The sequence below is a fragment of the Borostomias antarcticus genome (assembly GCF_949987555.1).
Source record: "Borostomias antarcticus genome assembly, contig: scaffold_149, whole genome shotgun sequence".
NCBI lineage: Eukaryota > Metazoa > Chordata > Actinopteri > Stomiiformes > Stomiidae > Borostomias > Borostomias antarcticus.
In genome coordinates, this window is record NW_028176640.1 from 112501 (window position 1) to 124792 (window position 12292).

At 49.3% G+C, this 12292-nt stretch overlaps 1 protein-coding gene across 1 annotated transcript in view; it reads right to left on the bottom strand.

Annotated features, from left to right (window-relative positions):
* LOC311328234 (TBC1 domain family member 15-like) overlaps window positions 1–8970 on the bottom strand; it is a 51284-nt gene extending 42314 nt beyond the window's left edge. Inside the window, exons 1-4 of the mRNA XM_084462232.1 lie at window positions 8932–8970; window positions 8481–8576; window positions 8207–8339; window positions 5390–5597 (exon numbers count right to left, since the gene is read on the bottom strand). Coding sequence (XP_084318358.1) covers window positions 5390–5597; window positions 8207–8339; window positions 8481–8576; window positions 8932–8955 — 461 coding nt within the window. The 5' untranslated portion in view covers window positions 8956–8970. The remainder of the gene's footprint in view (window positions 1–5389; window positions 5598–8206; window positions 8340–8480; window positions 8577–8931) is intronic.
* Window positions 8971–12292: the final 3322 nt, after the last annotated feature.

A 12292-nucleotide genomic window follows, 5' to 3' on the forward strand; every position in this document is an offset into this window, starting at 1 on the left:
AGAGAGAGAGAGAGATCAGACCCTCGTCACCCACCGCCCTGGAGAGAGAGAGAGAGAGAGAGAGATCAGACCCTCGTCACCCACCGCCCTGGAGAGAGAGAGAGAGAGAGAGAGAGAGAGAGAGAGATCAGACCCTGGTCACCCACCGCCCTGGAGAGAGAGAGAGAGAGAGAGAGAGAGAGAGAGAGAGAGAGATCAGACCCTCGTCACCCTCCGCCCTGGAGAGAGAGAGAGAGAGATCAGACGTGACCAGCCCACTGTGTGTGTGTGTGTGTGAGTGTGTGTGTGTGTGTGTGTGTGTGTGAGTGTGTGTGTGTGTGTGAGTGTGTGTGTGTGTGTGTGTGTGTGTGTGTGTGTGTGTGTGTGTGTGTGTGTGTGTGTGTCTGTGTTCGTCGGGGGGGACCGTGGGGCTCCAGGGGTTGACACTACAGCGTTGAGCAGAGCTGACTCAGGAAACACACACACACACACACACACACACACACACCATTACCCCAGCAGCCAAACCCATTAGTACTCGGCCCTCCCTCCCCAGTGTGAAAGTCTGAAAACAGCTCTTCCCTGAGCGGTATCTCTCTGATCTCCTGTATTCCCTGAGCGGTATCTCTCTGATCTCCTGTATTCCCTGAGCGGTATCTCTCTGATCTCCTGTATTCCCTGAGCGGTATCTCTCTGATCTCCTGTATTCCCTGAGCGGTATCTCTCTGATCTGCTGTATTCCCTGAGCGGTATCTCTCTGATCTGCTGTATCCCCTGAGCGGTATCTCTCTGATCTCCTGTATCCCCTGAGCGGTATCTCTCTGATCTCCTGTATTCCCTGAGCGGTATCTCTCTGATCTCCTGTAGTCCCTGAGCGGTATCTCTCTGATCTCCTGTATTCCCTGAGCGGTATCTCTCTGACCTCCTGTATTCCCTGAGCGGTATCTCTCTGATCTCCTGTATCCCCTGAGCGGTATCTCTCTGATCTCTCTGCTCTGGGAGTATCGCTGGATCTGGCGGGGCAGCGGCGTCCCGTCAGGACAGAGATGATGAGTCCAGCGGCCTGCTGCCCCCTTCCTGCCCCCCTCCTGCCCCCCTCCTGTCCTTCCTGCTGCCCCCCTCCTGCCCCCCTCCTGTCCTCCCTGCCCCTCTCCTGCCCCGCTCCTGCCCCTCTCCTGTCCTCCCTCCTGCCCCTCTCCTGTCCTCCCTCCTGCCCCTCTCCTGTCCTCCCTCCTGCCCCTCTCCTGTCCCCCTCCTGCCCCCCTCCTGCCCCTCTCCTGTCCTCCCTGCCCCTCTCCTGCCCCCCTCCTGCCCCTCTCCTGTCCTCCCTCCTGCCCCTCTCCTGTCCTCCCTCCTGCCCCTCTCCTGTCCTCCCTCCTGCCCCTCTCCTGTCCCCCTCCTGCCCCCCTCCTGCCCCTCTCCTGTCCTCCCTGCCCCTCTCCTGCCCCCCTCCTGCCCCTCTCCTGTCCTCCCTGCTGCCCCTCTCCTGTCCCCCCCCCCCCCCCCCCCCCCCGAGGTCAGAGGTCAGCAGAGTGAACTCAGAGTGTCCAGCGCCCGGGCCCGTTAATGGCCTCATAGTGACCGCGGTCATGATTATCCCGCCCCCTCCCCGTTAAGACCCGCCCCCTCCCCGTTAAGACCCGTCTGGACCTGAATTATTGAGGAGGGAACATTGATTCTTCCTGGAAATTGAACCGTTGCTCTGGGGGTTCTGGGGGGGGGGAGAGAGGAGCAGAGGAGACATGGAGGGACGACGGGGACACGACGGGGACACGACAGGGACACGACGGGGACACGACGGGGACACGACGGGGACACGACGGGGACACGACTTCCTCCGTGTGAGAGAAGAGAGGTCAGTCCAACGTCCTCCTTTCATATTCACTCTCTCTCACGGACCGAGGGGATGAGAGAGGACTGGATTCAGAACGGGCGCAGATTCTCAAACATGCAGAGTCAAACAGGCAGAAAATCCTCCCTCGCAAATGAGGCTTAAATGCTATTTAATGCAGACTGCAGCCGTCACCAACGAGCGCTCTTCACCCCCTCTGGCCCTCGTCAGCGTTTACCAAACGCATTAGTTTGCGACTGCTCTGCTTTAAAGCGTTGGAACTTAATTGAGTGAGTGGGGAGAGAACAGGTGCGCGTACTGCAGTGTGTGTGGGGCGGGACTTTGATCCTCTGCTGAGGGAAGCGTGGACACGTGATTGGCTAAGGGTCATAGAAATTTGCTCGCAAAAAAACAGGAAGCCTCATTTCCCAAACCAATAAACTCTTTTTATTTTATTAGAATCACTGCAGGGGAACGTTTTCTAGCACAAAAATGTAACGATCTGCCAGTCTGACTTTGTTTTATAATGTTAGAGGATGCAACACTTAATGATCTGTGAGGTACTAGCACAGAGATGTTAGTCCTACTGTATCACAGAGATGTTAGTATTATCACAGAGATGTTAGTATTATCACAGAGATGTTAGTCCTACTGTATCACAGAGATGTTAGTATTATCACAGAGATGTTAGTATTATCACAGAGATGTTAGTCCTACTGTATCAGAGATGTTAGTATTATCACAGAGATGTTAGTATTATCACAGAGATGTTAGTATTATCACAGAGATGTTAGTATTATCACAGAGATGTTAGTCCCATCACAGAGATGTTAGTATTATCACAGAGATGTTAGTTTTATCACAGAGATGTTATTATTATCACAGAGATGTTAGTATTATCACAGAGATGTTATTATTATCACAGAGATGTTAGTATTATCACAGAGATGTTAGTCCTACTGTATCACAGAGATGTTAGTATTATCACAGAGATGTTAGTATTATCACAGATATGTTAGTATTATCACAGAGATGTTAGTATTATCACAGAGATGTTAGTATTATCACAGATATGTTAGTATTATCACAGAGATGTTAGTCCTACTGTATCACAGAGATGTTAGTATTATCACAGAGATGTTAGTATTATCACAGAGATGTTAGTCCTACTGTATCACAGATATGTTAGTATTATCACAGAGATGTTAGTATTATCACAGAGATGTTAGTCCCATCACAGAGATGTTGATACAAATGATAGAACAAGTTCAAGTTCTACCACAAAGGCAGGAAGCGTTCCCACCCCAGAACGTTCTCGTGAGGGTTGTGGTCTGGTCACAGCGGGATGTTGACAGTAAGAGCCCAACGCCCTCCGCCTGGGCTGTGATATAGGTCCATCTGCTGTCCAAACCGTGCAGAGGCATAACGATAATAATACGTTCTACATATCTTGAAGCGAGTTCAAACAAGGACTCCTATGCAAAATGAATGTCCTTGTTTGAATAGACTCGCAGCCTCCCCTGGAACCCAACAAAGCCATTGTTCTGGGACTGCAGCTAATTATCCAGCCTCAGACTGCTATAACATGCTGGAGCGTGTTTTTATTGTCCTTTTGCTCCAATTGAACTGGGGGGGGGGGGGGGGCTATAGAGAGCTGAGCACAGCTATGCGTGACTGAACACCGACTAGCCTATTACTACTCTCAGACTAGCCTATTACTACTCTCATACTAGCCTATTACTACTCTGACTAGCTTATTACTACTCTGACTAGCCTATCACTACTCTCAGACTAGCCTATTACTACTCTCAGACTAGCCTATTACTACTCTCAGACTAGCCTATTACTACTCTCAGACTAGCCTATTACTACTCTCAGACTAGTCTATTACTACTCTCAGACTAGCCTATTACTACTCTCATACTAGCCTATCACTACTCTGACTAGCCTATTACTACTCTCAGACTAGCCTATTACTACTCTCAGACTAGCCTATTACTACTCTCAGACTAGCCTATCACTACTCTCAGACTAGCCTATTACTACTCTCAGACTAGCCTATTACTACTCTCAGACTAGCCTATTACTACTCTCAGACTAGCCTATCACTACTCTCAGACTAGCCTATTACTACTCTCAGACTAGTCTATTACTACTCAGACTAGTCTATTACTACTCTCAGACTAGCCTAGTACTACTCTCAGACTAGCCTATTACTACTCTCAGACTAGCCTATTACTACTCTCAGACTAGCCTAGTACTACTCTCAGACTAGCCTATTACTACTCTATTACTACTCTCAGACTAGTCTATTACTACTCTCATACTAGCCTATTACTACTCTCAGACTAGCCTATTACTACTCTCAGACTAGCCTATTACTACTCTTATCTACAGGAAAGGAAGACAGGAATAGGTAAAGGAGTATTAAAAAAACAATGTCTAATATTTCACCTCAGGTGCTCCGTTTACTGTACCCCTTGCTGAAAGCACATCTGTCCTGGTTGATAATAAAGCTAATTTGTTAGCCTGAAAGGGGTCTTTAACGAGCTCGCAGCAGCCAATCAGTATGCAGGGTTAGACTGGACAGCGGGGCTCGAGTTGGACTCATTATTGTGAACGAGGCAGCCTGGAGAGACAGAGCCAGTCAGCCAGACAGCCAGACAGACGGAGAGACAGTCATCCAGACAGCCAGGCGGTCATTTCACTATAATGGTTGTATGATGGACACTTTGCTGGTGCTACCCTGGGGACTGGGACAGGAGAAACCAATCTAGTCTATCCAACTGAATCCAGGAAAATGCCATTATTACCACTATTGGTATATGGTAGGCCGCTCCTGTCACTCACTCGCTCTCTCCGTTTCCCCCCCCCTCTCTCTCTCTCTCTCTTCCTCTCCCTATTTCTCTTTCTCTCTCTCCTTTCTCTCATTCTGTCACTTTCCTAGCCCCCCCCCCCCCGCCATATTGCTCGTCTTCCTTCATCAGACCAGTCTGGATGTCGCTTCTCCAACCCCAGACGCGGCCGCGCGTACGACCGGGACATTAGCATAGAAATGGCCTTAAATCACCAGCAGAGCCGTGGCGAGATGGACCGACCCGTTAAAAGCCTCGTCACGGCGCCGGCTGGCGGGTCTATAAACCCGGGCCGGCGGCAGCGCTCAACAACGTAGACACGCCCCCAGCCGGGTGCGATGGCAGGCTGCTATCACCGGAGTGGGGAGACAGCTGGATAAGGGTCTGGAGAGGAAGTGTTCAACAACTCGGAGGCGTGTTGGTTAGCGTGTTCAGTCTGTGGTGTGAGGCCTGTCAGGGGCTAGGATGTGAGCCGGATTATACTAACAAGCACAGGGATGAAGCTGGTATCTCTGACTCTCTCTCTCTCTCCTTCCTACACCGAGTCTCTCTCTGCTCAGCAAAGAGTGGGGGAGCAGGGAAATATACATTCAAATCTATATGACGACCAGAGAACCTGCTGCAGCTCTACAGCACCCTCTGCTGGAGTAAGTCTGAACTGCTTCTGAGCGTCTCCACATAAGGGCTTGGGTCCATCTGTGTGTTGTTCTGTTTGTTTACGTACGGTATGAGCGCCGCATGTCTCCTCAGGGTGTCCAGGAAGGCCTGGCAGCCTCCCTGGTGGAAGTGAAGGGTGTGAGTCTGGGAGCTGTAGTTCTTCAGGATGGGGTTGTAGTCCTTCAGAGTAAAGAGCAGGTAAGACCAGCCCTCCTCCTTCACTCTGATGGAGACCAGGTCACTCAGACTGAAACACAGACCCTGCTGGGATGAACCTGAGGAGAGAGGGAGAGACATGAGGAACCAGGGAGACAGACAGACAGACAGACAGACAGACAGACAGACAGACAGACAGACAGACAGACAGGCAGACAGGCAGACAGGCAGACAGACAGACAGACAGGCAGACAGGCAGACAGACAGACAGACAGACAGACAGGCAGACAGACACAGACAGGCAGACAGACAGGCAGGCAGACAGGGAGACAGACACAGGGAGACAGACTGACAGGCAGACAGACAGACAGGGAGACAGACAGGGAGACAGACAGGGAGACAGACAGACAGACAGACACACAGACACACAGACAGACAGGCAGACAGACAAAGAAAGACGGACATATGGACGGACAGACAGACAGAGAGTCAGACAGACAGAAAGACACAGACAGAAAGACACAGACAGGCAGACAGACAGACAGACAGCGTGTGGTTTTGGCCACCTGTGAAATGAAAGATGAAGAGAGTAAAACAGTAAAGGGAAACACAAATGATTTAGGGGGGTTCTAATGATTTAGGGGGTTCCTAATGATTTAGAGGGGTTCCTAATGATTTAGAGGTGTTCCTAATGATTTAGGGGGGTTCCTAATGATTTAGAGGGGTTCCTATTCCTAAAGCAGAGCCACACCTGCCGCCCATGTTATCAATAGAAGTGTGCTTTGTGGTACTAAATGTAGAATGATCCATCGTCTGTGTCTATTGGACATTTCCCCCCAGACCTGACCTTTCCTTAATATCTCACACGTCTGCGTTGTCAGCGTTATAAAATGGGGATTACAAAAGGAGTTAAGATGTGTTTCTTTTGGAGCTCAAGCACCACCTATTAGCATGAAAAGCAAGTTATTTCAACATTGTTACCCAGTGGTAATCTAGTATGAATGACCTGGCCTCTCTTCTCAGGCCGAAGCCACACATTTGCATAACGGCCCTAGCCAGGCTCCGCCCCCTGAATCACACAGCCACTGTAATCTGGAAAGGCTCTAGTCCAGAGGGATTTCTCAGTTGGAATTCCAACCAGGCCAATCAGCGTCCTTTGAATGCAACGACAGAATTAAACTGAACACATCAAAGATGAACTAATCGCTGAGGACTTCACAACGCCCATCTCGGAAAACAGCTGAAATGGGAGCTTGTCAGACTTTATAATGAAGTGAAACTAAATGGCAATTCGGTCTGAGTGTCAGGCTGTAATGGCCCTATCAGCGCACTGAGACAAGGATTGCAAAACACACTAAACTCCAATCATTTTGGCTCGACTACACTGAGCAGTCCACCAAATGGGCAAATGTTCTCGCAATAAAACTGAGGAGAAGTGTGTGTCCTGTCAGCTGCCCTCAGAACCCTCCCACCTCCTTTTTGGAAATCAGTATCGATACCCAGCCCTAGTATTGATGTGTTGCATAACTTGGCAGTCAAGTTACAGCAATTAAGGCAATTAAGATTACAGAAAAAAAAAAAACAGGTTTTAGTAAAACTAACCGAATCGATATTGAATCGAATCGAATCGAATCGTGATAATCAATTCTGAACCTTGTGAATCGGAATCGAATCGATTCTTGAAATTCGACTCGATACCCAGCCCTAAGTGTGATGTATTTATTTATCAACAGAGAATCCAGGCTGCATGTGGGGGTGTGGTGGAGAAGGAGACCGATGGGCCGTTAGTGAGAAGAACAGAACCCAGGCGCTCAGCAGCGCGTGGTCTAGTGATTACCGCTGTGGGGAAATCCCTGTGCTTCTAGTGTTAAACGTCTTAAGCACGGCTCCATGAGGGTATAATCCTTCTGATTGGACTGTTATTCAACAGGCTAATGAGGAGAAAATGGAGAGCAGAGGAGGAGAGAGAGAGAAGCAGTCAAGAGAAGAGGGGAGAGGAGAGTAGAAGAGAGGAGAAGAGAGGAGAGTAGAGTAGAAGGGAGTAGAAGGGAGGAGAAGAGAGGAGAGAGGAGAGAGGAGAGGAGAGGAGAAGAGGAGGAGAGGAGAGGAGAAGAGAAGAGAAGAGAAGAGAAGAGAAGAGAAGAGAAGAGAAGAGAAGAGAAGAGAAGAGAAGAGAAGAGAGGAGAAGAGAAGAGAGGAGAGGAGAGGAGAGGAGAAGAGGGGAGAGGAGAGGAAAGGAAAGGAGACTGGGGGACTGACTGCTTCCCCAGGACAGGAGGTCAGGCTCACAGTGACCACCAACTTGTTTGAACTCCGGTAAAACAGAAGCAACTAAGTACCGTCTCCTCCTGCCAGCTAGCGTGCCCTGCTGACCCCGCCCCCAGACAGACGAGGAGGGAGGGACCAGGAAAGAGATGAGGAGAGGAAGAGAGAGAGAGAGAGAGAGAGAGAGAGAGAGAGAGGGGTGTCGCCCTCTTGACCTTGTTAGTCTTGTCCGGACCTGTTTAGACCTGGCTGGGGTCAGAGCCACAGATAGCACTATCGGGGACACTATCGTCTATACAGGAGAGCAGAGGGGGGACCGAGGGATAGAAGGATGGATAGACAGATGGAAAAGGGATGGATGGATGGGTTTGGATAAGGTTGTTGGTAGGTAAAGGGTAGCAGAGCTGGGATAGTAGGTGTTCAGTTTACTGTGTGTGTTAAGGTTAGCGCTAACATCCCCCACCTGCTCCAGGGTGCCTCCTGTAGTGGACAGCGTTGAGGAGGTCCCACTCTGCCTCCCCGCTCAGCTGCGCCTCGAACCTCCTGGTGGAGCCGTCATCCTCCTCAGGCCTCAACTCCACCATCACTTCTGCATTCTGTGGGGGGGGAGAGTTAGAGCCACATCTTCCTGTGTGATTCTCTGTAGGGTGGGGTTAGTTTGGTTTCAACTGTAGACTTTATCTAGATAGTTGACTTCATAGAGGGTGGTTGTGTGATTGAAGGCGTTGAGACAATACCTTCTCAATGACTTTGAGGCGTCCGGACGTGAGGGAGTCCTGTCCCCCGTCTCTCTCCTCCGTGTGCGTAAACACGCCGTCATGTTCATAGATCACCTGGAGGAGTTTCCATAGGGCAGCATTACGCAAGGGGGAAGGGGGACTCAAAAGCTACTTCCCAGCCCCTATGACAGACATTAAGCTACCTACGATCCGTGCCAAGACCAAGGAGATATTAACGTTAGTTATCAAGTTTAATAATGACAATTATCAAACGACCATTTCTACTTCCTGACCTGTCAAACACAAGACCTGAGCGTCACCATCGATACCAATTGGCTAAAATGACGCGTAAACATTTAAAAACTCACTGAAAGTTTAGCCGAAATGATCATTGTCCATATCAACTAAAGACTTAAGCTGTGTGTCTTGGACAAGTCTTAACAGTTAATCACATTTCACACTAGTTTACCTTGAAGTTCGCCCAAGTCGCCATGTCCGCAGTCGCGTGTTTACAATGACGCACAGAACAGTCCATCACGTGACCCGAGGTACTTTTTAGTTTTTTTGTGTGAAGGGATTGTCAAAAGACGTTCTGCCCAAATAAAAATACAAATAAAATGCCCTATTATGCTTTCATCAGTGACTTTTGCTTGTTTGCTGGGCTCAAAATAGCAGTGAAATATAAAATAGCGGTTAATGTTCATGTTAAAGCCCAAATAATAAGTAGAACACAGAGGAAACTTTGAGTATGCAGCGGAGGGCCTGATTTGGGACAAGGTGGGGTCAGTCTGAAGCATCATCAAGCCTGAGAACTGGGACTTTGGGAGGGAGGGGGAGAGGAGAGGGGGAGAGGGAGAGGGGAGAGGGAGAGAGGAGAGGGGGAGAGGAGAGGGGGAGAGGAGAGGGGGAGAGGAGAGGGAGAGGAGAGGGAGAGGAGAGAGGGAGAGAGGGAGAGGGGGAGAGGAGAGGGGGAGAGGAGAGGGAGAGAGGAGAGGGGGAGAGGAGAGGGAGAGGGGGAGAGGAGAGGAGAGGGGGAGAGGAGAGGGGGAGAGGAGAGGGGGAGAGGAGAGGGGGAGAGGAGAGGGAGAGGGGGAGAGGAGAGGGGGAGAGGAGAGGGAGAGAGGAGAGGGGAGACCACCAGCTCAAACATGCCCTTTTCAAACTAGAGCTACAGAGCCAAGCTCAGTTGTTCTGGCCTGGTTCTGCATCGGCCTAGTTCAACAATATAGGCTATATAATAAGTGGATACTGAAACTGGGCTGGGGAGGACAGTGTGTATAGAAATGGTCTGGACCTGGTTCTGGTCTGGACCTGGTTCTGGTTCTGGTCTGGACCTGGTTCTGGTCTGGACCTGTTTCTGGTGCTGGTTCTGGTCTGGACCTGGTTCTGGTTCTGGACTTGGTTCTGGTCTGGACCTGGTTCTGGACCTGGTTCTGGTTCTGGTTCTAGATATACTGGGTTCATTCCAGTCAAACCTGTTCCCATTCACCGTCACACGGGCACATTTCATCTAAAACGTATTTCAAAATGTCTAAAATTAGTTGGTTTCAAGCTTAAAATCTGGACGAGTCAGGGGCAACAGACTAGTAGATAAACGGGCAAAAAGCTATTCTTGAAAACACTGTTATTTTCTGATAGGCATAATCAGTAAGGGGCACAAAAGACTGGTAATGCTCAGATGCTGGAACAGACCACATAAGCAGACCTGCAAACTCTGGAGTAGTGAAAAAGGTGACGACATACAAAACTAAAACCCTCTAGATTCACTGAAACTACCATGGTTAACATAAAAAGGTGACTGTAGCCAAAAGGTGACAAGTTTGCAGGTCTGATAAGTGTTTAATGCTGCTTCTTACTGTAGAGCTGTCTGATGTTGTCTGGAGTCAGGAGTCAGCCAGGCCTGCTCTATGGGGGTGAGGGGTTGGACACACCCAAAAATGAACGTTACCCATCTGAGCCATGAAACATTGCACTGTACATTACCCTCAAAACATCCCAGAATTGCCCACTCATAAATATCATCCTCTGGCTCTACCCCCTGGTCCATGAGTTCTATTGATTAGTTAGAACCGACTGTATCTTAAGTACTAACTGCATTTTGTTAGTCTTTACAAGTAAATAGTTTAAGTGAATTGGTTCAATGGGATCAGGAATGCACCAGAATACACTATTAAACTATTGAGATGGCATCAGTCCCAATGGTCCCCACAGCCATCCTTTCCATTTCTGCCTGTGTGTGTGTGTTTGTGTGCCTGTGTGTGTGTGTTTGTGTGTGTGTGTTTGTGCCTGTGTGTGTGTGTTTGTGTGTGTGTTTGTGTGTGTTTGTGTGTGTTTGTGTGTGTTTGTGTGTTTGTGTGTGTTTGTGTGTGCCTGTGTGTGTTTGCGTGTGTGTGCCTGTGTGTTTGTATGTTTGTGTGTGTCTGCCTGTGTGTGTGTGTGTGCGTGCCTGTGTGTGTGTGCGTGTGTCTGTGTGTGTGTGTGCCTGTGTGTTTGTGTGTGTGCGTGTGTGTGTGCCTATGTGCGTGTGTGTGTGTGTGCGTAGGCGTGTGTGTGTAAACGTGTCCCTGTGCTGAGGGAACCTGCAGGCCTTCCTTCCCGGCATTACAGCAGATGAATAATTTACAGCGTCTTGTTGCACTTTATGGCAAATTAAAGCTGCAATTGCTCCATTTACAGACAAGCGAGGCTTCAGGAAACCATCTTTGTTTTGACCGGGAATCCATTAAGGTGGAAGATGAAAGAGGCTCGTTTCTCAGGGGAAGCAGATGGGCTCCATCATAAACCACTCACACTCACACAGTCGTTCCCACCGGCGGTTAATGGGGAAAAGCTGAAGTAGTTCTCATTCCGTGAAAAGTACTCACTAAATATTTGTTTGTGTCTCTGTGTGAACTCGTCAACGTTGTAAACAAGATAAAATGCTTTACGAGTATAAATAAAGGTTTGAAATTAGATAAACATAAACACAACACACACACACAGTTTCTCTCTCTAAAACACAAACACTTCTTCGTCTTTCATGACTGTCAGAGGCAGTCTACTCAGTAACTCAGGTCTTGATAACTCCAGGTCAGTCAGTCCTCTCAAAGGGACAAATACGTCACATATCACATGTTTCTCATGGGGTTTCATCGCCACTGGGTGGTCAAACACACAGTCTGCTCCTGGGCTGGTCTGCTCCTGGCCTGGTCCCCTGAGGGACGCAGTCTTCTCCTGGCCTGGTCCCCTGAGGGACGCGGTCTGCTCCTGGCCTGGTTCCTGGAGGAGAGGGACACGGTCTGCTCCTGGCCTGGTCCCCTGGAGGAACAGTCTGCTCCTGGCCTGGTCCCCGCAGGGACGTCTGCTCCTGGCCTGGTCCCCGGAGGGACACTAATGTCACCAGGACTTTACCTTAGCTTACATTACAATCATTTAGCAGACGCTTTTATCCAAAGCAACTTACAATAATTGCATCGTAGGTAGTCAGTGTAGGTCTACCACTATTCACCAGAACTCACAAGTGCATCTCCTTTTTAAACAAGTGACTAAGAGCAGAATCTAGGCCTAGGTGCAAGAGTAGCAATATATACATAGAATAGTTGGTTAGCACAATGATAAACAGGTGTGGCCCTAGTAGGCCACCATCCTGGTCCCTTGTTCTTGTGTATGGTGTGGTGGTATCTACAGTCATCCCTCAGACCTGAAGGATATATATATATAATCTCTTTAAGATGTAGGCCTATTCATTTATACACGCAGCCCTGATTATACCCCACCCCCTAGAGGACAGTGAGCCAGTGTGAGCTAGCCTAGCGTCCGGCACCTGCCAAGCGGATGTAGCATCATTAGCA